Source organism: Eleutherodactylus coqui, chromosome 1 (genome assembly GCF_035609145.1).
Source record: "Eleutherodactylus coqui strain aEleCoq1 chromosome 1, aEleCoq1.hap1, whole genome shotgun sequence".
NCBI lineage: Eukaryota > Metazoa > Chordata > Amphibia > Anura > Eleutherodactylidae > Eleutherodactylus > Eleutherodactylus coqui.
In genome coordinates, this window is record NC_089837.1 from 368,419,975 (window position 1) to 368,445,304 (window position 25,330).

The 25,330-nt window shown below is 41.0% G+C and overlaps 2 protein-coding genes across 2 annotated transcripts in view; one reads left to right on the forward strand and one right to left on the reverse strand.

Annotated features, from left to right (window-relative positions):
* CFAP47 (cilia and flagella associated protein 47) overlaps window positions 1-25,330 on the reverse strand; it is a 508,792-nt gene that overhangs the window by 132,055 nt on the left and 351,407 nt on the right. Inside the window, exons 53-56 of the mRNA XM_066577980.1 lie at window positions 24,591-24,766; window positions 23,132-23,239; window positions 20,769-20,880; window positions 5,960-6,064 (exon numbers count right to left, since the gene is read on the reverse strand). Of these exons, the coding sequence (XP_066434077.1) occupies window positions 5,960-6,064; window positions 20,769-20,880; window positions 23,132-23,239; window positions 24,591-24,766 (501 nt within the window). The remainder of the gene's footprint in view (window positions 1-5,959; window positions 6,065-20,768; window positions 20,881-23,131; window positions 23,240-24,590; window positions 24,767-25,330) is intronic.
* AMELX (amelogenin X-linked) overlaps window positions 1-25,330 on the forward strand; it is a 677,225-nt gene that overhangs the window by 124,202 nt on the left and 527,693 nt on the right. The gene's annotated exons all lie outside the window — the stretch shown is intronic.

Consider the following 25,330-nt stretch of genomic DNA (forward strand, 5'->3'; position numbering starts at 1 on the left):
AAGCCCACTTCAAGGGTCCTCGTTGTCTCGTGGGTCTCTACTCTCACAAGACAACTTCCACATGAAACCTGCCTGCATGAGGGGTGATCGTCCTGACAGGGACGGCCCTGTGCTGGGACCTAGGTACCTACCTAGACCTAGATGACAAATAAAACACAGCAGGACTGAACGTAGCTCACACCAACACACCAGGGATTTGCATACAACATGAAACACCATGCACCCTGAACATGACTGTCTGCACCTCATGTCCGGCACCCTGCACAGACACGCAGGGACATGACACTATTTACACTGAACAAACAGAGGAAAGCCTAGCAGCCTCTAGCAGAGGAGTTGGTATAAATGAGCAGCAGACTGGTGAGAAATCCACACCCACCCAGACCAATCAACCCCCACCTGTGGATCTGCATGGCTGGAAACCAATGTAGAACAACGGATTCCAGCAACACACCCTATCAGGGGCAAATGATCAGTTAATGAACGGAAAACGTGAGGGGTGAACTATTTAGAAAATAGGTCATCAGTTGAAAAAAGCCCAGAATACCCCTTTAAAAAATCCAAATTAATAAAATTATGCTCAAATCGTACAGCTATATAATATAAAACACTGTTTGATATGTATAGTCACTTATACATTTAAAATCCAGAAGAGCTGGAAACTTTGTGTTTGTGACTTGTAACGTGGTCTCTATACTACACATTAAATCACCAGCAGCGAGCTGCTAGTAATATCAGAAAGCAATGTTGATATGGCATATAATAAAAATATATGTTTTACATCCATAGTCTCGTATTTGCTGTCACAATGTATTTTAGTTAGGAATGTTATGTGAGTGAAAAACAGTGAGAGAATCCCAGATCTTTATTGTGAAGGACTTTTCATGCAGTTTAAACCAGAAACAAATGAAGCAGATAATAACTCGGAGCAGTTTCTTTCAATTCAGCAAACAGGCACAATCAGAAACAGTTAAAGCTTACCCTAGAAGCACTATCATTAGTTGATTTTAGATTAGTCAGCTACCCAGCTATGAGATGGCTTAAATTGCTAGAACTGTCAGTTCAGATACATTTAATCAGTGAAATCAAGGGAGGAAAATCAATGCCATTTCCCACTAAGGTTAAAAGTTGCTTCAGAAGCTACAAAGAGTAAAGAAAATAAAGAGAGAAATCATTTTTGTGCCATTGTTAAGAATATTCTTACATCAGCTCTTAAGCACGGACATAACATTTGTTGTGCTGTCAATGTGCGTGTAATAGGCGAGACAGAGTAGGTCAGTTTCAATGTCGTGGACTTTACTTTGCGATGGATAAAACACATAAAGATGTAAAAGTTAATGGCAAGACCCAGACGGAAAAGGTTAGCACCAGATAATGAAAAAGGTTATAAAGGCAAGGATAACTGAGACAACCTTGGATAATCATCTGGAAGATTGAGCAGTTTAAACCCATTTATCCTAGTTAAAAGCACACACACAAACTAAACTTTTTTTAACCAGGATATACAGCACTTTCATTTTTATTCTATAAAAAAGATAAAAAGTGCTGTCTCCAAGGAAATAAACATAGGCATATATAGATCATTCCATCTCCAATCTGTATGCTGTACAGTGAGCTATTTCAAACACAGAGCAGTGTATATACAGTATGCAGGATTATAGACTGTGCACCATTGTACCAGGAGCTGTGTACTACATGTGTACTGTCTGTGTAGTAAGTGTGTGATCGTTAACCCTTTCCAATCCAATTTGTATCCTGGTTTTCCTAGGGGACTTACTCTTTTTTTGGTGTTATACAATGGCGCTATATGCTGGCTAAAGCCAGTACTGCATCAGGTGACATGTTGGATAGGCTGTGACAGCAGATAGGCTGGCAATATACAGTAAGAGAACCCCAACGGATGTTTTCGAACATCGGAGCTATACAGCCTTAAATCATAGTGTCTTCAGACGTCAGACAGTGGATTGGAAAGGGTTAACACTCTTAAAGGGCCACTCTGGGCAAAACACATTCTTCCATTCCTGAACCCCCTCACCTGATTGACTGTCACACTCTGGACGTTTCCTATGTTATATTACAGTCCCTTTCATGCAATGCAGCCTCCTGTCTAACACTTATAAGGCACCATCTTGTTGCTGCCATTTCTCACTGCTTTCTTATTTACTATTATGTGCTATTAACCCTTTGCAATCCAATTTTGGATTCAGGGATTCCTAGGGGGCTTTCTCTTTCTGCCATTATACAATGGCACCATCTGCTGGCTAGAGCCAGTACTGCTGTATGGGGCATGCTGGAGAGGCCCCCAATAACAGAGGGGCCAGTAATATACAGTAAGAATACCCTTCCGGATGTCTTCCGACATCGGAGCTGTACAGGCTTCAAACAGAATGTCTTCAGACGTCAGACAGTGGATTGGAAAGGGTTAATCCCATGAAGAATTAGCACACCATCTCATGACAAGCTAGAGATTATACCATCTCTGTCTGCAGGGAGGACATTGCCATTACCATCTGTATTCTATATTCACCTAAGTAAGCTAGAGACCATAATTATACAGTCAGAAGGATAATCATTATCAGTAAGTCTGATAAGAGTTAATGTGTCCCCCCTCTAAAGGGCTTGTGTGGTACGATCCATCGCACAGCAATTATGCTGAATGAAAAATTGACTTTTTGAGAGGCAAATAAAGCCAAGTAAATATCAGGTTGTCAGAAATGAGATCACACGACTCACTTGAGGAGAAGGACTTCAGGTAGTTTCAGATAGAAAGGAATAACTAAACAATGTAATACTAGCCGATGTATAAATGCTGAGGACTAGTTACAAAATGAATAAAAAGATTTTCAATTGAGTGGCCCTTTAAAGAGGTTTTCTCAACCTACATGCAACTGCTATGTTATTTTTATCTTTCCTCTTGAAATAACATGCGATTTTCATGTACGTGAAACATGCTTGTGAGAATCACATGTACCGCAATGGGTTTTTTTGTCGCAAAATGCACTGACAGGAAAAATCGCATATTTACAAGTGCGATATCAAGCTTGCCCCTTTAAATACAGCTTAAGGGCTTAAACAGGCGAACGTGAAAAACACGGCCCCAAAACATGACAAAACAAAACCATTGGTTTCAATGGTTTCATTTTGACTAGCAGGATTCTTATGCGTTAATGCTATACGTGAGAACAGATAGGACTTGCCCTGCAGGGCAAGTCCTATCTTTCTGTTTTTTCTTTTAGCCACGCACAATAACGTTGGAAGTTAAAGGGAAAAAAAGAATTTTGATTGGTTTATGCACTAATATACCCCTTAGCGGCGAGCGTATTTGCGATGTGCCCGTCTGTTGTAGCCCTAAATGTGTATATATGCTTGCACACAGCAATGGTATGTAGTTAGTAAATACATGTGAGGGCTGTTGTCATTTGTCAGCCAGGGCCGCTTTTCATTTCCAACTCTGTATAACATATCACTACAATTTTTTTTCTTCAAAAGCACTGTGTATTTGGCTTCATATATTACAAGATGATGGATTTTCTATCCTTTTACTCTAAACAATATATTTTCAAATACTTTTTGTCTTTGGGACATTGATTTAAACCATCTTCACCAAAGTCTCTGAACCTGCTATTTTGCTGGAAAGCTTGACTGCTACTAGGTTACAATAAATTTCTATGTAAATTGCTTAGCATATGGCTTTTTATTATCCTCTTCTATTTACATGCATTAAAAAGTTATATATCATAGATGTACTCAATAAATACAGCAATAAGGGGAGAGCTTGTATAGTCCCTGAGCTCCTTTTTGACTTTGTGATTAAAGGTATTACTGTAGCCAAGTGCCTCATCCCTTATTAATGTGAAGTCACCTGCCCTACAAAACACTCAAGTTCTGCTTTGCAAAGAAACATATGCCAGTATTTCTGCATGTTCCTATCTATGGTAATGTAAAGACAGAGTGTTTTCTGCCACCAGCTGGGATGTTCGCCTGATTTGAGCATGTAAATAGATTCAGAACTTTGAGAACCACTTCATACCATCAAGTATTACAAACTGTTCCTATTTTACATCAGCTTGCAAGTTTATGGATGTATCATAATGCTACATCTAATGGTACTGTGCAAAACAACACTGATGAGAAGTTAAGTGTTCCATTTTCATGTATAAAATAGTTATACATAGTTTCAAATGTGCATTATTACTTTATTTACCCACAGAACATAAATGATGACTTAAATCTGGCAATATATGTGGTATAATTAGGGCCTGAATATTGAGAAAAAACAAGTTGACAGGTCCTCATCCAGGTAATTAATGGTTCTATCACTAAATGTAATGGATTAAAGACTTGATGTAATATGATTTATGGTGACCTGATTGTTTATGTCTATTGACTATTAATGATATCACTTACCAATTCATCTTTACCTCACCACTATTACTGGATGTCAGCAATAACAATCTTACCCTACTCTGTAATGCATAATTGTATGTGTAACATACTAACATAGTATCGAAGGCCGAAAAAAGACTAGCAATCGGAATAATCCCTGAATCACTGACCTTTCTGAAGTTATTAATGATAATAACATATAATATTGTATCGCTCAAAAAAGGCGTTAAGGCCCCTGGTGAACTCTTTTATCGAATTTACAATCACCACATTCTCTGGCAGAGAGTTTCATAGTCTCACTGCTTTTACAGTAAAGAACCCCCTTCTATGTTGGCTTTGAAACCTTCTTTCCTCTAGACATAGAGGATGCCCTCTTGTTACTGTCATTGTCCTGGGTATAAATAGATCATGGGAGATCACTATATTGTCCCCTGATATATTTAATCGTCTTTTTTGTAAACTAAATAATCCCAATTTTGATAACCTCTCTGGGTATTGTAATCCACCCATTCCGTTAATTACTTTAGTTGTCCGCCTTTGCACTTGCTCAAGCTCTAATATGTCCTTCTTGAGTACCGGAGCCCAAAACTGTATACAATAATCCATGTGTGGTTTGACTATTGACTTGTAAAGAGGAAACAAAAAAAGTTTAGGATCGTGTTAGCCAGTAGAGCAAAGTGTGATTGTTCTCAGCAAGAGAAACCAAGTAATCTTGTAGATATGATCCCTTTTAATGGCTAAAAAAATACATGATGTTATAGTGAGCTCTCGAACCGAAGCAGGGTTTTCCCTCAGGCTAATAGAGTAGATTGATTTGCACTTAAAATAATGCCAGTACAAGATGGGTAGAGAAGTAAATATGTAAATAGTCCGCTAATAAGGGATGTGAAGGTTTTATGGTCTCTGAACTTGTGAGAGAAAGACAGAATTACCTGTGGCTGAACATTTCTCTGGTCACGGACACAACATAGAGCAAATGCAAGTTACCATATTAAAAAGCAATTGCAAATCTCTATGTCAGAAGAATTTGGGAATACAAATTTATTACTGCCTTTGACACTTTTCAGAACGGAATGAATATTGGAGGGGGCTATCTACACTAGTGGAGCATATGAAAAGTCTGTAGCAAAGATAACACACAGCCCTGGTGACCCCCTAACACAAGTTCAGAGACCATAAAACCTTCACATCCCTTATTAGCGGACTATTTACATATTTACTCCTCTACCCATCTTGTACTGGCATTATTTAAAGTGCAAATTAATGACTTCATGTCTGTGCTTTTTCATCCTGTTATGGCATTGATTTATGTGCAAAATAATCACACCATGTCTGTGCCTGTTCATGTGTATGTTTAAATGCATGTTTCTTCAGATCTACTCCATAATCCTGAGGAAGAACCCTGCGTAGTTTCGAAAGCTCGCTATAACATCATGTATTTTTGTTAGCCATTAAAAGGTACCACATCTACAAGATTACTTGCTTTCACTTGCTGAGAACAATCACATTTTGTAAAGAGGAAGAATGTATGAGTAAAGCATACTATAAAGGGCATCTGTCTTCAAGAACCTACCAGTGGGTTTTTAAACGTTATGGATGCTGTATGACTTCCTTTCCCAAGGGATGATGGGTAGAACTGAACAGGGACTTCAGTGGTGGAATTAGGTAGCATTAAAAGCTGTAGAACAAAAGAAGAGACTGTTAGTCACATAGAAGAGATACCTTTAGCACATTTATATTGGAATATAAAATATGAGTCAGTAAAATTTTGTTCATTCAAGAGATAATCTATTAGAAAAAACATTTGTATTCATAGATCAAAACGGATATGATTATAAACCACATCATTTACTATACTGAAGGGAAGATTGCATAAAATATTCCATTTTATATTCACCAATATTTAACACATAAAGTGTATAAAAAAGGTCAAGCAGGATTGCAAGTACTTTACCTTATTGTTTTTATACAATTATATTTCATGTCTTTTTGGCCTCCTACACACGGGAGGAAATTCCAAATTTCCGCCTGTGTCTGCTGCCATAGGATTGCTTCAGATAATGCAATCCTATGCAGACTGCCGCGATTTGACAGCGTGAAAACTCGCACAGTTAACAAATTGCGGTATGTCCCATTTCTGTGTAGGCCTTACAGAGGCCAGCACAGAAACGTCCCTGTTGACGCGCCGGCTTTGCGCATGTGCTGGCTGGGCGGCAGACAGCACATAGAAGAGCGGAGAAGACGCCGGGAGGAAGTGAGCCGCGGTGGTCACTGCAGGGGCACGGCTCGCATCCCGCTGCAAGAATTTTCTCAGCAGGATCTGACCCGACCTTCTGCAGGAGGCCTTCCTCTATTGTTCTACATAGCTACTTTTATTATGCCATTGGTTGCCTTGGAAATGGTGGTTTCTCGCTAATATGCTATGTTCACACCCCTTTCCTGACCACTCACGATTGCAATGTATGATAATTGTTTCACCACCACAAACAGGGGCGCCCTTCCCTACTAAATTTGTTAAATATAGCTGCAGCTATTTTGGCTCAGCAGGCCACCAGTGCAGCCCACTTATCCTCTATGGCAATGTGTGAAGCTAATTTTATCTGTGTCTTTAAGATGGAGATACAGTTAACAGCTGTAGTGGCAGTGCCAGAAGCCACACTGGGCTGCCTGCACTGCCATCTAACGCCTTCTTTGTGACGCAGCAGCACACTGATGTCATTGCATGGTCTACATTATTCCACAGGACATCGGGCAGAAGAGACCCAGTGGTGGATGGAAGGTTCCATAGGACATAGGAGATGTGAGTGACTTTATTTTTTGTAGTATGGTGGACATTGTGGCTATTATTACTACTACAAAGGGGCATTGTGGCTACTATTATTACAGAAGTACATAAATATAGAAAATTCTGATGTAAATACCAATAAATCCCTGGAGGGAAAGAAAGAGGAAAAGAGGTAAATCAAAGGTCTAGAGAACATGTTTAACATAGGGAAAATAGCACATTAAAATCTAAATATTGATTTGTCAGAAATACTCGTAAGTTTGCACATAGGTCAGGTTATATTTCCTGTCAATATCCCAAGATTGCTACTTGATCTATTAAGTAATGAAGGGCATTTTGTGTAAAGACAGTATTTGAGGAATTGTACCAAATATCCCATACCTTGTGGAATTTTTCTGGACATTTTCTGTTTTCATAAACAACTTTTTCATTAGAAATATTTGTATTAATCATGTTATGCCATTGAGCCACAATTGGGGGTCGCTGAAACCATCCATTTCATGGCTATTAGTATACAGGCTATAAAAAGTAAGATTCATATATGACTTTGCCACTCTTCAATATTGAAAAGACCCAACAGACAAACTTCTAGATATTTCGGAACATGGAGTCCAACCAATTGGCTAAATAAGTCTGTCATTTCAGACCATAAAGTCTAATTCCTATTGCAGTTCCACATTAAGTAAAAAAAAGTTAGCATCAGGTGTTAAACACCTATGGCGTTGAGAGGTGGGAAGTCTTCCCATACAATATAGTCTAGTAGAGTAAGGTAGTTGTTGTTCTTAGCTGTTTATTCTTTAACGACCCTCGGTGACCCTAAAGGTGAGCTTCCTCCATGTTTTTCAGTTTTGCACTGCTTCTTTCAGTTGTCTGATATCCATGCCAGTATCAGCTCTGACAGTATCAGCCATTGTGTCCTTTGACAGCCAGGTCTTCTTTTGCCACTGATGTGTCCAAGCATTATAGATTTTTCTAGCAACTTTGTATAACATGGCTAAAATCCATGAGTCTGAGTCTGGTCATCTTGCCCTCTAGTGATATATTGGGTCTTATATGATTTAAGACTTCTCTGTTTGTTACTTTCACTGTCCAGGGTATTTGCAGCAACTTTCGCCAGCACCACAGCTCGAATGTGTCAATCCTCCTATCAGCTTTTTTCACAGTCCAGCTTTCACATCCATAAATAAATATGGGGAAAATGATGGTTTGCACAATCCTGTGTTTAGTTGCTATGCCGATATCCCTACTTTTCACAAACCAATTTGTGTCCCCATATTGTGTTCTCACAGTGGGTCCTTGATTTGTATAAAGTGATTTTATCAGCTTGACCAGATGTGCCGATACACCAAGCTCTTGTAGGGCATGCCATAGCTTGTCAAGGTTGACGCCATTAAAGGCCTTGATGTAATTGATGAAGCACAGGACTCCTACACGAATGGTAGTAGCGTTGTAAAATGTTAAGTTGAGTAGTTTATTATTTGCCACTGGATAAATGTAATTCCATAGCATTAGACCAGTCTTCATTCATAAGGGAGGTCATAAAGGCTCTTAATTTATCTTCTATCTTCAGCTGCAAATTTGAGAATTTAGATCTGAATACATAAATGTACAAATAGGAGTTCAATCCTTCAGGTCCCTGCGTACGCAAAATCCCATTTAAAGGGTGAGAAGAAATGGATAGGCAAGGCTCTGAATATATATAGCATAACATAGTTTTGGGGTGTTGAGGGGGTGCCATTTTGCTATCTGTCTCAGGCTGCAGAAAAGCTAGAGGCACCCCTGGCCACAACTATGATCATTGGGACAACTTCATTGACCTAAGCTTGTTGAGAGGGAGATCCAGTTTAAATTTCCATCCCCATCACTAGGGCAAGAGACCATTCTTGATTGGCCCCCTAAGCACCCACTTTGGTAATTATGACCATGCAACAAAGCTTTATTTATGTAACTCTCATCTGAATTCCCACAATGCATTGTTCAGTGGTAGCCAAAACTATATTCAGGTTTAGGGCGCCCACCCACTGGCGTTTTTTTTCCCTGCGAAATTCGCAGCATTTTTTTCTCTGCAGGGGTCTATGGGACTTGTAATGTTAAAATCGCGATCGCGCAAAATCGCAATTTACCGCGAAATCGCGATTTTGCGCGATCGTGATTTTAACATTACAAGTCCCATAGACCCCTGCAGAGAAAAAAATGCTGCGAATTTCGCAGGGAAAAAAAACGCCAGTGGGTGGGCGCCCTCACTCTATATTTTATGCTGTTTTCAACTGTTGAATGTTGAAAAACTATATTTTCTCTGCTTTAAATTTTATATATAGAAATCTGTCTCCCAGGGCTGGAAGTTGGTCCCCATAGATATAAAATGTTCTATCTGTGCATTTAGGAAACACTATAAAAATTGTTTTTTTACCTATAGTAAAAAAAAAAGTATTTCCATAGCGAAAGGTCATTTATGTGCATAAACATTTAGTATATGTGATCAGTTGTTTAAGAAATAATCTGGTAAACCTAAATTTAACACTACCTTGAATTACTAATGTACACTTAGGACTCTATCCTTCATGTCATCTATTACAGTATAGTCATTTATACCTTATAAGCATCGGAGTGACTGATATGAATGCCATTGTCATAATTTAGAAAAATATGCTTTTGTTCTGCTAATGTTGAAAAGTATAATGTAATGTACTGCAAATAAATGTTGTATCTACATTCACTACACTACAATAACTTACATTTTTACCATTACCATACTATGAAAATATGAACTTAAGTGTTATTTCTACAATTATGCATCTTTATTGGTAGGTTTGAACAGTGGATAAGCCTAAAGGCTAGATTAAGCAATACTGTTGTTAAGTTCTTTAGATAGTTGGTAGAGATGAGCGGGCATACTCGTCCGAGCTTGATACTCGTTCGAGTATTAGGGTGTTCGAGATGCTCGTTACTCGTGACGAGTACCACGCGATGTTCGAGTCACTTTCATTTCCTTCCCTGAGAAATTTGCGCGCTTTTCTGGCCAATAGAAAGACAGGGAAGGCATTATAACTTCCCCCTGCAACGTTCAAGCCCTATACCACCCCCCTGCAGTGAGTGGCTGGGGAGATCAGGTGTCACCCGAGTATTAAAATCTGCCCTCCCGCGGCTCGCCACAGATGCCTTCTGACATAAATCAGGGAAAGTGCTGCTGCTGGTGCTGCTGCTATAGGGAGAGCGTTAGGAGTTATTTTAGGCTTCAAGAACCCCAACGGTCCTTCTTAGGCCATAGAAATCGCAGATCGCACCTATGTGCGATCTGCGATTCCTGTTCTCTTCTCTATATGCGCTCAATGGGGCCGGCGGCAGCAGCGCCGACCCCATTGAGAACATATAGAAGACAAATCATTCTTCTCTGTCACAGCTGTAACAGCTGTGGCAGAGAAGAACGATGTTTGCCCATTGAATTCAATGGAGCCGGCAATACAGCAGGTTCCACTGAAAGAAATGGGCTGCCGGCGATCGCGGGATGAATTGTCGGGAAGCGCTTAAATATATAAGCCCTTCCCTGCAATTCATCCAGAAATGTGTTACAATAAAAATATATACCGGCGTATAAGGCGACGGGGCGTATAAGACGACCCCCCAACTGTCACCTTATACGCCGGGAATACAGCGGAGCAAAGAATAAAAATCATTACTCACTTCTCCTGGCGTTCTGCGGCGCTGCTGCAGGCTGTCGCTCCCTCCTGGTCCCCGGCAGAGCATTGCTTTCTGGACACAGGGCTTGAAATCCCCGCCTCCAGAAAACACACGTGCCTTCAGCCAATCACAGCCATTCAATGACATCATTGTCATTGGCTGTGATTGGCTGAAGGCACGTGTGTTTTCTGGAGGCGGGGATTTCAAGCCCTGTGTCCAGAAAGCAATGCTCTGCCGGGGACCAGGAGGGAGCGACAGCCTGCAGCAGCGCCGCAGAACGCCAGGAGAAGTGAGTAATGATTTTTATTCTTTGCTCCGCTGTATTCCCGGCGTATAAGGTGACAGTTGGGGGGTCGTCTTATACGCCCCGTCGCCTTATACGCCGTTATATACGGTATATATTTTTATTGTAACACATTTCTGGATGAATTGCAGGGAAGGGCTTATATATTTAAGCCCTTCCCGACAATTCATCCTGCGATCGCCGGCAGCCCATTGCTTTCAGTCGAACCTGCTGTATTGCCGGCTCCATTGAATTCAATGGGCTAACATCGTTCTTCTCTGCCACAGCTGTTACAGCTATGGCAGAGGAGAACGATCTTTATGCTGACAGGGGGGGGGGGGCACTCTTGCCGCTATTGTGGCTTAATAGTGGGACCTGGGAACTTGAGATGCAGCCCAACATGTAGCCCCTCGCCTGCCCTATCCGTTGCTGTGTCATTCCCATCACTTTCTTGAATTGCCCAGATTTTCACACATGGAAACCTTAGCGAGCATCGGCGAAATACAAAAATGCTCGGGTCGCCCATTGACTTCAATGGGGTTCGTTACTCGAAACGAACCCTCGAGCATCGCGAAAAGTTCGTCCCGAGTAACAAGCACCCGAGCATTTTGGTGCTCGCTCATCTCTAATAGTTGGTAAATTTGGCTATTTTTTAAGGTCTACTACGAAGTTCATCCCCTTTCTACTAGAATGGCTCTAGATCACAGCTTTGAGGGACACCAACAGAGAAAGGAAAAAAATGTGAATTGGTGTTGGAGTGAGAGACATGTAATTTTTCGTTGGTGATGTATGAGGAGATTCAGGAGAGGTCCAAGTCTGTGATGGCAAGAGATCAGAGAGTGGATAACAGGAGGCAGTGATTGACTGTGTGAAAGGCAGAGGATTGCTTTAGAAGTAGAAGATAATGTCATGAGGCTTGTTTCCTACTTGTTAAAGGAATGGTTCTACACTAGAAAAAAGAGTTTGATGACCTTTTTTCAAATCCTGGACAACCCATTAATGTTAAAAGGGTTTTACAAAAAACCTAAAAAATAATAAATGAACATATATTTACCCATTACGGTGCCCCATATTTCCAGAGTCAGACCTCCAAATCACCCCGCCGATGTATTGCTTTGTATACAGGCTGCTGCAAGCCTGTGAATGGGAAGTCACAGACTGCATCAGTCAATCACAAATCTCAGTAGTGGACCGCTGAGCTAAGTGTAGGGTGAGTATATTACTTTTAAAGACGACCAGCAGGCGTTTTTAAAAAAAAAAAGTATCTTGGAAAGCAATGGAAAAATTGCTGAAATTTGAAGTTTTACAACAAGCTAAATTTTGCAGAATTACTTAACTTAACCCAACAAAAAGGCTTAGCGCATTTATTTTGAGATGGGATACCATATCTTATGTGGGCCAAACATTGACAGCCCGGGGACTGAGCTATAGTACCAGGCAAATCCTTCCATATGAACGAGCCACTGTGTTTGGGTAAACAAAAAAGAAACCACATTGATTTCTGGAGCACTGCAGCCTGTCTATACTGCTGTTTTGGATGTGGTGAACACTGATTAACATTGATCGCCCATGCTAACAATAGGCCCCCTCTGTCAAGGCTTACACACATGGACATATGTTGTCCACTCATTGCACATGTATTTTTAACATGTGCAATATGGGGTGCTAAAATCCCATTGATTTCTATTGGGCCACTCACACCTGATACCGCAGCATGTCCTATTTTGTTGCTATGGAGATTTAACATATGTAGCAAATATGCATATACAAGCGTACTTGTTGTGTACTTTGTGTTTTACGTATGTCAAAAATAGGGGGGACAAATACGCCCATGTGAGCGAGCCCTTAGACTGCAGTCAAACCACTTGCTTGCCTTTTACTTAAACCAAGCCCTTTTAGATGACAAACCAGAATTAAATGTTTGATTATTCCTAGCACATATTACAATCTGACTGAGCTAAAAAGGATCATTTATCATTTTCTAAAGCAAAGTTAAAACCAGCTAATTGTTCTGGAAATATAATTCCCAGTTTCAAACCACAACTAAGTCATGAAAAAATAAAACGAAAGGAATGGACTTTTCAAAGGGCCTATCCATTGTATAGCAATTCAACGCCTGATGACATTTAAGCCACTGTTAATGAACCAGACACGCTGGGGATATTTTTAACTCTCATGACAGTTCACTCGCAATATGCAGAAGTTAAAAGTCATGATAATGTATTCAAATTCATTTCTATGTTAATGATTTGTGATACAAAAAGTGAACCTAAAGCGGTATTCAGAGAATTGTACAAAAAGATAATAAATAGGATAAATATCCTTCACATGAAGTAAAGTTATAAATGGCCACTCAAAAATATAGTGTAAACAAACTATTTGCCTGCTAGCTAAGGGTTAGTAGATTCTGCAACCTGTTAATAACAAATCAGACTTAAAGGGGTTGTCCCGCGAAACAAAGTGGGGTTATACACTTCTGTATGGCCATATTAATGCACTATGTAATATACATCGTGCATTAAATATGAGCCATACAGAAGTTATTCACTTACCTGCTCCGTTGCTAGCGTCCTCGTCTCCATGGTTCCGTCTAAATTCGCCAGCAGCTTGCTTTTTTAGACGCGCTTGCGCAGTCCGGTCTTCTCCATTCAGCACGAGCCGCTTCAGTGTGCTCCCCGCTACAGCTCTTCTGCGCATGCGCAGACGAGCTGTCACTGCTCGGGAGCGCGCTGGAGCGGCCATTCTGTACCTTCCTCTGTTAGAGGAAGGTGCAGAGCTGCCAAGCTGTCCGGAGAAGCCGCCCAGCTGTCCCGCCGTCCAGCTGTCCTGGTAAGTGATGGGCCGGGGGGGGGGCTGCCGCTGCGATGGGGGGGCTGTCGCTGCGCCGGGGGAAGTAGCGCTGGGCCGGGGGGGGAACTAGCGCTGGGCCGGGGGAACTAGCGCTGGGCCGGGGGGGGACTGTCGCTAGGCCGGGGGAACTAGCGCTGGGCCGGGGGGGGGGGGCTGTCGCTAGGCCGGGGGAACTAGCGCTGGGCCAGGGGGGGGCTGTCGCTAGGCCGGGGGAACTAGCGCTGGGCCGGGGGGGGCTGTCGCTGCGCCGAGGGAACTAGCGCTGGGCCGGGGGGGCTGCCGCTGTGATGGGGGGGGGGTTTGGGGAGGGGGGTGCGCCGGTTACCTGCTGCCTGGCGGTGGGTGACTGGTCGGCGGCTGCGATGGGTCCGGTCGGCGTCTCGGGAGCGCGCACGTCGGGCTGCAGCGAGCGACGGGAAAAGAGCCGGCGGCCATCTTAGGGAAACTTTTATAAGTTGCTGAAACGCTGGAACGGTAAGTACGAACCAGCTAGAAATGTCATTTACAGGGGGGCTTAGTAATGTGTGCTTAATGGGGGGGACTGGGCAAAAAAAAAAATTCACTGCTTCCTCGAGACATCTCCTTTAATATGTAGTGGTGCCCGCATTTCTCGTGTACAATTATGCAAATATGGCATATACTGCAAGTGAAAAGGCAACGCTATAGTTTATTCATAACATGTTTTTATATTTTCCATCTTAATGAATGCGCTAAAACTAAAGGATAATAATAAAAATAGATGAATGTATAGACTTCATTTGTGTCAGTGACTTATTTTAATTTTAGAAGCATATTTATTAATTTTACTTTTTTATATATATATATATATATATATATATATATATATATGTGTGTATGTGTAATATATATATATAGCGCAACAAACCTTTTTTTTATATTGAACTAGATTTTCCTTTACTGTTAGTACAGTGCCAATCAAGCTTTGAACTTTCACGGCTGACAGTCAAGTTGCTAGGAAATTACTGCATAACAATTACAGTCATTTCAGTGGCGTTGTCAAGAAGAATGCTCTTAGTATCTAGATAGGCTCACAATACTCAGCTATTTCTTTCTGCTGCATTAAATTGATTGCCCAGTTTCGTATAAGTGAAGCTTAAAGACTATGGACATCTCCATTCAGGTCTTTTTTTAAATTGATGTATTGTTACTAGAGATGAGCGAATCTACTCGTTTCGAGCACCGCGATTTTCGAGTACTTCAGTACTCGGGTGAAAAGATTCGGGGGGCGCCGGGGGGCGGGGGGAGGCGTGGTGGCGCGGGGGGTAGCAGCGGGGAACAGGGGGGAGCCCTCTCTCCCCCCCACTCCCCGCTGCAAACCCCCACTCACCCACGGCGCCCCCCGAATCTTTTCACCCGAGTACGGAAGTACTCGAAAATTGCGGTGCTCGGGCGAAAAAGGGGCGTGGCCAAGTAGGCTCGCTCATCTCTAATTGTTACTCAAAAATAGGAGGGGAATGTTTAACATCCAGGTTACAGCAGAGAATGTGCTATATAACGTTTACAGACAGGAAATAAGGGGGCTTGGATATGCAAGGTGTTCCATGTAAGTGGAGACAACCAGTGTCACTGTCTGTAATTACAAATGTTGGCCATTGGACATGGCTCCTGTGAACAATGCGAGTTGGTTTCCATCTGGGAGCACTATCCATTTTTTTCACTGCTGTCTCCACTGTCGCTACAGCTCATAACACCTCTTCTCTGTCCTCATCAGCCACTTGATCACTGGCAGCAGCAGTGGAGAGGGCAAAGAAAAAAAACTATAGTTTTCCCAGATTGGACTCAGTTTGCATCATTGATAGGAGATGGGTCAAAGAAGCTAACACTGCTAATTAGGCCTCTTTCACACAAGCACTGTTTTCGTGCTGGATAGCGGCTATACAGCTCTAAAGATCGCGTGAATGGGCTAATTTCTGCTACTTGAATTAGCCCATTCACATGATCCGTGGTGCAAGGTGTGTGCTTTCCAACTCTCATTGGAGTCTATGGGAAGCACACAGCAATGACAGGACCAGTCCTATCTTCCCGTGCACCATGGAGCTAGAGGTGGGCATAGTGCTCGCATGTCCTATCTTTGTGACATGCGAGTATTTAGCGCTGCTACAATTCCTGCATGTGAACGCTTCTAGAGGAAACAATTGTTTCCTATAGAAGCGCTTTCTGTGTGCTCCTATCCAGCGAGGGGACAGCGCTCGTGTGAAAGAGCCCTTACAAGCAGGGTGTATTGCTGGCCACCCAAACTGGGCTGCAACATTTTGCAATAAAAATCATCAATCATAATACCTGCAGTTTACACATATCCAAGCCCCTTCCCCTTCCTGACTGTAAACTCTATATATAACACATCTTCCCCTGCTCTAACTGGACATTTACTCCTTTGCATTCCCAGATGTATAGTTATGTAATGGATGTTTGAGGTTTGAATGGAGGGAGATCTGGAGCCGATCCCACTCCATACAACGCGGTTGCCGGCTGTTTCTTACAGCTGATACCTAGCTGCTACATCTGTGATCAGCACTCCCACTGATCATGGCTTTTAACCTTTTAAATGCCACCGTCAATTCTGGCAGCAGCATTTAAATGTCCCGATTGGATTTCAGGGCTTCTGAACGGTCTCTTGTGATGAGATTATGGGGTACTGTTCAATTACAATGGCAGCCAGGAGCCTTCTGGGAGCCTCCATAGCTGCTATTGCAGATTGTCTATCAAGCCATGCCAGTCAGATTGCGGCCAGGAGCATAACTATAGGGGATGCAGAGGATGCGGTTGCACTTGAGCCCAGGAGCCTTAGGGGGCCCATAAGGCCTCTCTTCTCTATATAGGGAGCCCAGTACTATCTATAAAGCATTATAGTTGGGGGTCCTGTTACAGATTCTGCATTGGAGCCCTGAAGCATGAAGTTACACTTCTGATCGCGGCATAATGTAATACTATTAAAAGTTCTATTTTAAAAGGTAATAAAAGTTTAAAAAAAAAGCCTTTTGCCATGTCCATAAAAGTCTGATCTATCAGACTAACACATTATTTACCTCACACAGTGAATGTCGTCAGGAAAAAAATACACGTCAAAATCGCACTTTTTTTGATCACCCTGTCTCCAAGAAAAAAATGTAATAAAAAGCAATCAAAAAGTCATATGTACTCCAAATTGGTAACGATGGTAAGAAACTACAGGACGTCCTGCAAAAAATAAGCCCTCACACAACTATGTCAATAAAAAAAAAGATCGGCTGCCAGAAGTTATGGTGGTTTTTTGTTGCAGTGTAAGAACCCCCCCCCCCCCACCCCCCAAGATGACAAAATAGCAGTTTTTTTCCATTTCACCCCACTTAGAATTTTTAAAAAGTTTTTCAGTATATTCTATGGTACATTACATAGTACCATTAAAAATACAACTTGTCTTGCAAAAAAACAAGCCCTCAGGCCTCCTTCACACGGGCGACAAAGTCGTGCGATTTTGTGGCATTGCTACGATGCTACAAATCGCATGTATGAGAAGCCCATGGTTTCCTATGGGTTCCTTCACACGAGATGTTTTGTAGCATGCTACAACCCGACACACAAACCTCGCGGGTCCAGCGATATGCCCGCGACATGCGAGGTTTTGTAGCCCATGTTTCTCTATGGAGCCTTCCTCTGTTGCATTGCATCGCACGAAAACGCGGTTTGCATGCGATGTGATGCAACTTTGACAGAAGCAAATGCTACAAAGTCGTGTGATTTTGTAGTGTCACATGCGACTTTGTAGCGCTACAAAATCGCGGTATTGCTGAGAGAAAATCGCAGCGATATCGTACGGTACAGCGATGCGATATCGCTGTGATTTTCTCGCAGCGATGCGGTGTCGCCCGTGTGAAGGAGGCCTCATACAGCGACATCGATGGATAAATAAAAGAGTTATGATTTTTTTAAAATGTCGCGAAAAACCTAAAATGAAAAAAAAGGCCATGTACTTAAGGAGTTAAACATCTCCCTGTGAGTAGCTACAGAACCCATCGGTCAGTATGAGTTTGCAAGGAAATAAGTCCTCCAGGTTGTACTGTATTGCAAGCGTAGGACGAAACTGGTTAAACATTTTTAATACATGCCAAATACGAAAATTATTTTCGAGTAAAAACACATCAATTAAAAAATCATGAGAAAAGATGTCCATAGTCTTTAATCATTATATAATTACGTTTTCTGGCACCTTATAATGTATCTAGTGTTTCAACCCCTCAGCATTATTAATATCTTTGCTTGCAGTCAGTCAGTGAAAGGGAATACATTATCCTACAATAGTAATCAGACACCTGAGCAGAAGTCCAAAGTAGTATTTATTTACATATGTTAACACTCAGTAGGGCCTCCCTTCATCCTAATGACATTGGATACTCAGCATGGCATACTTTCCACTAACGGCTGACACACTACAGCTGCTATTACCCACCACTTATTCTGCAAACATCTGGTGAATTCTCAACAAAGATGGACGCTGTTCATATTTCCTTATCTGATGTTCCAGTTCATCCCAAAGATGTTCAATTGGGTCCAGGTCAGCCACATTGCTGGCAGTACATTATTGTCTAGAATGTCAAGGTATACCTTTGGGTTCATGGTTCTTGCCACTACAACCAATGGACTGATACCATGCCACATAAAACATTCCCAGATCAGAATGGGACCTCTGCCCTACTTTACAGTTGGCACAACACATTTGGGCAAAAGGCGTTCCCTGGCATCCTGAAAGTCCAGGTACGTCCATCTGATTTAATAATGGAGTAACTTGCTTTGTCACTCCATAGAACTTTGTTGCATTTCTAAACTGTCAAATTTTGATGCTGCTTCTTCGCTTATTAACAGGCCGATGCATCTTCTTTGAGAGAACTCGCCAGACGTTTGTAGGATGAATAGAGGCAAATACCAGCTGAAGTGTATCAGACGTTATTAGAAAGCATGCCATGGAAAGTATCTGATGTCATTAGGGCTAAAGAATTCCCTGCTAGGTATTAACATATGTAAATACTACTTGTGACTCTTGCTCAAGTTTCTAATTACTTTTGCTGGGCTACTGTGTTTTTCTATTATTTCAATAGCATAAGCTAAGAAGTGGATGCAACTATATCATGTCCAGGCAATCTTTGTATGCTAAATACATCAGCAGTACGATTTTTTCTGTGCTCAAATGGTTTGTTAAAATGTACCAGCTTGGTTATTTATGGTTTTGTTATACTATGATTAAAGGCCCATTTACACGCAAAGATAGTCTTTCAAACTATTGAAAGTTTAAGCGATCCTTTTGCATAAAGTAATAATGGACTCTAATGTCTATTGCCACTTTATCATCTTCATTTGCGTGTAAAAGGGCCTCCAGGAGCTGTTTGCAGATCCCAGCACGTGGGCTGGGCTCTGCACACAGCTTCATTGTTCTCGCACGGGCTGTCGGCAGAATATAAAGTAATCTCCCGATACAGCATGTGGTCCCTGTTGTCTCTCTGCGACTGAACGATGGATTTCAAGCTCAACTTAAAATCATCATTCAGCCAAAAACTGCACGATTATTGTTCATTTGCGGTTGTTTGAATGAATTTTGAGTGCTAATCGTTACGTGTAAATGGGTCTTAAGCTTTATTTACAGAAAAAGGAAATCTTCAACAATATTTTTGGCCAAATACATTTGTTTAGAGACCTTTTTTATATCTGTAACTGTGTTACTCTTATACAGTTCACACAGTTGGCTTGTGTTTCAGATAAAACAGTATAGTCTTCTGATGAGACAAAGCACATGTCATCTTGATAATTTACTATCATACAGTTATAAAAATATCATTAGAATCTGGCCTCATTGAAGATGTAACATCACATACTGTTGCCTATCATTTACTGTAACTAAAACTATCTGCAAAATAATTTCAGGACAAGTTGTGCACATGACAAACCATTGACATTCTGAAGAATAAAAGAGCACAATGCCACGGGCAACATGCTTACATCATTCAGCTTGAACATTAAGTCTCTGTTCACATCTGCATTGGAGGCATCATTTAGAGCCTCTGGCAAAGAATCGACAGTAAGTCCTGGACAAAATCATACTGCATGCTGTGCTGTTGTGTCCGGGAATATTCTGGGAGGCATGACAGAAAACTGACAGTCCATTGGGTGCCATTTGTGCCTGTCTTATGCCATATCTAGCGCTTCCATCACTTTCATTGCTTGAATCCTATGATGGAGCCAAACAACCGAATTGATGAGCGCCAGCATGAACAAATCATAACTGGGGATAAAATCAACTGACATTCCAGAAATAACAATGGACTTCAAAATGCCTGATCCTTCGTTCCTGCGGGAAGAATCTGGTAATAGTTTATACCCTTTGAGCAACTGAAATAAACATGCCTACATAGGCAGGCCGAGCATGCATGTTTATGATGGAGTCATGAGACACAGGTGCCAGCTGAGCAAGCATCCAGCTAATAGCTATTTCATGTGTATGGGCAGTTTATCAAGGGAAACCTAGAATAGGAGAAATTACACTTGTTATTACCTAGCCTGCAGTATTTAATACTGACCTTTGTGGTTGTGCCAGTTAAATGTTTCCTTTTTGTTTCAATGACAATTGACAATTTTACTATGCTCTTTGATCATGTATGCTTCCATACTGAAGGTGAGTTTTTGCTTACAAGAACAGCAAACAAAAGGGGAAGGTTCAATGTGTTAACTTGTATACTAGTGTGGTTGAGTAGGACATTGCAAGAGCATGATTTTGTGAAAACATTCCTTTTTACTTACTGGCTTACTGTTGTCCATTTCCACTAAGAAATGTTCAGGATTACTGTTAACAATGTCTAACTCAAATGTTTCCTGTGTAGGATTCACAAGCGGGAGAAAGAGACGGGTCCACCTGTAGGGCAGTAAGAATGGAAAGTGTAAATGTACCATAACAAAATGGTCCTATACAGAAATACAAGTCTATTTCATAGTGCGAAATGTAAAATGAATGATTATAATTAATAGTCTGATAGTCTGACCAATGTAGAGCAAAAGAAAGCTGTTACATTGCTTGCAGCACTTATGCTTCAAACATTTTATGAGGAGTTTGAAGTAAACAGTACAATTGGGGTCAACATTATCTGCACCCTAGAATATTAAGTACACCATATTAAATATTTCCCAAAAGAAAGTGTTTAGTGAAACCACCTGGATATATATATATATATATATATATATATATATATATATATATATATATATATATATATATATACACACACATACAATATACTAATATTTTTGATGCATTAAAGCACAAAACATAAAAATAACCATGTGGCACTCTCCCTCAACTTCTCCAAAGGCTTCCTGCTGTCAGAGCTCCCCAGATTCAGTTTCCCAGCAGCCTGTAGTGTCCACACCTGACTAGGCGCTGGGAACCAGAAGGTGGGGAGCCCTGACTGCAGGAAGCCTTTGGAGAAGTTAAGGGGCAACGCCACATAGAACGAAATCAGCTGCAGATATGCGGCTGTTTCCAGTAAAAATCTGCACCTATTGTGTAGATTTTGACTATTTTTTGGATGCCGAAATGCTTCTTAATTTGCCACGGAAATTTCTGCTGTGGACACTCTGCAACATTTCAGCCATGTGCAGTCAGCTTGAGGTATGCTGCCATGTGCACAGTGGCCTCAGTAGTAATAGTGTCCCCTATATTGGCCCCAGTAATAATAGTGTCCCCTATATTAGCCCCAGTAGTAATAGTGACCCTCACAGTGGCCTCAGTAGTAATAGTGTCCTCTATATTGGCCTCAGTAGTAATAGTGTCCTCTATATTGGCCCCAGTAGTAATAGTGACCCCCACAGTGGCCTCAGTAGTAATACTATTGCTACCGGGGCGGATATATGGGACACTATTACTAAATGTCCCCTATATTGACCCAAGTATTAATAGTGACCCCCACAGTAGCTGTCTGAGACCGATATACTTAACTCCTCCTCGTCTTCAGAGAGTCGGGGAAATACATCACCTCATATATAAGAAGTTCCCCAAGAAAATCATGCTTATATTAACCTACATGTTTCCCCCCTCCCCCACCTGCTGACATCCATGTGATTGAGGGGAGGAATGACTGATCATATAGACCTATCACAAAACAACCAGACAGGTGTGATAATTAAGTTAGTGAGACAGAGTGCTATTTATACCATACCTAGTATTACAATCATTTCCCCTCGAGACGAAGCTAAGAGCGAAATGTGCGTGTCGGGGTGCCGGGATTTCCAGACCCGCGATTATGTGGTAACACTTTATTATGTGCATGACATTGAGCTTGGTTGGGCCTATTGTAGGTCTTCATGGTTTTTTTTATGTCATTCTCAACAAACAATTTTTTAATGATAATCTCTGCTGTCCTGCCTTGGACATTTATTTTGGGGTTGTTATATCAGTTGATGTGTGGGACTGACACTTTTAGTGGGACTATAATTGTCTTCATATAGGATACACAAAAGTTACATAGATAAACCACAATTCTGCAGAAAAAACATGTTCTGTGGTCAAGGGAAAGCTAACTAGAGCTCCTTAGCAGTGCATATCAGTGTTATGTTTATAAAAGAAATGAAGAATGTGTAGAAAAGTACCCCCTACCTACAGTGAAACATGGAGGATGATCTATAATATTCTAAGACTGCTTGGCTGCCAATGTGAACATGTTACATGAACAATGAAATCAAAGGATCATCACAGCATTTTTAGTGGGACTATAGTGCAAAATGTGCTTTCAAGTGTTTGAGTTGAAGAAAAAGGGTCCCAAAGCACATATCCTCCGGATCAATAGGTAATCGCAGATGACACGCTATATGGTATCCCCAACAATGAGTCAATAGCCCAGATATTACACTTCTGTCACTTCTGCCCCTAACACCATGGAAAAATGCTGAAGAGTAATAGCTGGCTTCAGCTCCCTTTGATTTCCACTCCCGTCCCTTAAAATGCACTTCCGGCCCGTTACACTGACAGCTGGCCAGACAATCAACTCATCGCTGGGGACATCAGCAGCAGGTCCCTGGTGATTAACTATTGATGAGCTATCCTCAGAATAGGTCATCAATAGTTTTTGCTCGGAAAACCCCTTTAAAGTAGTATGAATCTCTTTACTTACTTCCCAAGTTCACAGAATACTTCAGGTATTTTAACACAATCTGGCTTCTCTGATGTCAGTACTAAATTGTACCAAAATTCTCCAAAAGCATGACTTTGGAAAATCACACTGGAAAAAATTAATATGAGAAGTTAAAAAAGGTATAAATTCTAAGAACACATTAATCCCTTATGCACCAAAACTGGCCCAACAAGACATTAATTGCTTACAGTAATGCAGGTAAGCAGCTCCCATGTAATGTCATCTAAAGTGCTTGTTGCAGAATAAAGTAGTACATTTATTTGTTAAGCTATGCAAAAGAGAACAACATTTGAATTGGAATAATTGTAAAGAGTATTTCTATGTCTACATGTAGTTGTTAAATACTTATTATGGCGCCCCCTGTTGTTATTATTCCTTCTCAGAATGTCCACATAATGTATTATGCCCCACATGCCAGTTTTCCGATGTACAAAAGTTGCCTTTTTGGCACAACTTTTGGGGCTTTAACTTTTTTTAAAGTGGGTGGGGACTAGCATTAGTGGGTGTGGCCACACAGGGCACATTACATTTGCTATGATGTGTGCCAGAAACTGGTGTATATTACAGTAAAAACCTACTCCAGCTTGTCATTAGGCAGGATTCCAACTGGCGCATGGAAGTGCCGCAAGATGAGACAAATGTGCACCGATACTTATTAGCAGGCCTGCACCATAGCAGGAATCACTCCACCACCCATGGGAATGAGTTAGTGAGCATGTGAGACCACCTGCATTGGACACATTAGGTGGATGTTCTGAGAGGGAATCAAAAGAACACCAGGAGGTGCCATAACAAGTATGTAAAAGCAATAGCTACACATGGGAGCATTTTTTTCAGACAATGTCAACTGAAGACTCTAATGGAGAAATGTAATATTGAACTGCGTGTAAATGTACAGCACAATTTCATACTGCATTGCCCATTTTGTTTCAGTTTATGGAAAAGACCACATAGTAATATCACATTGTCTTATATGTTACTATACTGGAGGCATGCAATGCTCTGTCACGAGGACCATCTAACAATGGTGGTGGTCCAGTCTTTGTTTTACAAATACATAAAACACATTGATAGTTTAACTGGAGAGTAAAAAAGCAATATATAGCTTCTCAAGTATTGTCTTATGGAATTCCTGGTATCCCATTCAGTTGGTGTAAATTTAAACATACCAGCATCAAGCAATGCATGTTCAATTCAGGAAGAACAAAATATTATTGCTATACAGATCTCTAAAAACCTTTGACATATATAGAACATAGTACTGTAACTCCCACTATATTTTTAGTAATGAATAGTAAAAAGTAAAATACAATGTTATCAAATGAAACAATGGAATGAAATTAATAACAAGTTCAGCCCTGTCCATCTGATTGTATGTTAGGCAACTGTCCTACCTGTACAGTAATGCTGACCATTGTATTTCTATATCGCCACTCACCTCCCATTAGAAATTCCTGTTTTAGTTGGGGAAAACTTTGCTACATAGGAGAAAGTTTCCCTTGACTGCAGAGTGAAAACGTCATCCCCAGTGATTCCATCCCCATTCAGCAGCACATGGCAGTGTAAGGTATCCATTAAGGGATTAGTAATTGGTATATTTATCCCAACAGTTTTCTGGAAAAAGAACAAAGTACTTTTTAGATTTTTCTTTACAAAACTATTATTGTATAAACTTGTCTCCATCTTATCTCACAGCCATCAACCATTATAGACCACTTACGCAACCTGCTGCAGCACTTCATTATCACAAAAGAAAGCCTCCGCTACACATTCCATCAAGTTTGCCATTAAAGATAGCGCAGCATGCTATTCTTTCCATTAAAATGGCAGACTCCATGAAGGGCCCCATTGCCAGATATGAAACCTATTTATTTAATGATATTTCATGTATTATGTGCAAAATATATACATATTCAAAAGTATTTTATGTGATAGGCATGTATGAAGGACAATTGTTTGGAACATGTATTTGATGGTCTATTAAGCTCTACATTGTATGTCCTATACTTCAATTAACAATATTAGGAATATACATAGTAATTTGTGTCTGCCAGGGAAAGTAAGTAAACTTTAATTCTCCATATACACTAACCAATAGACAAGAGATTTACCCCCCCATTCAAGAATACCTTGATAGATCTCTAACAGAAATTCAGCTTATACTAAGATACTAAATAC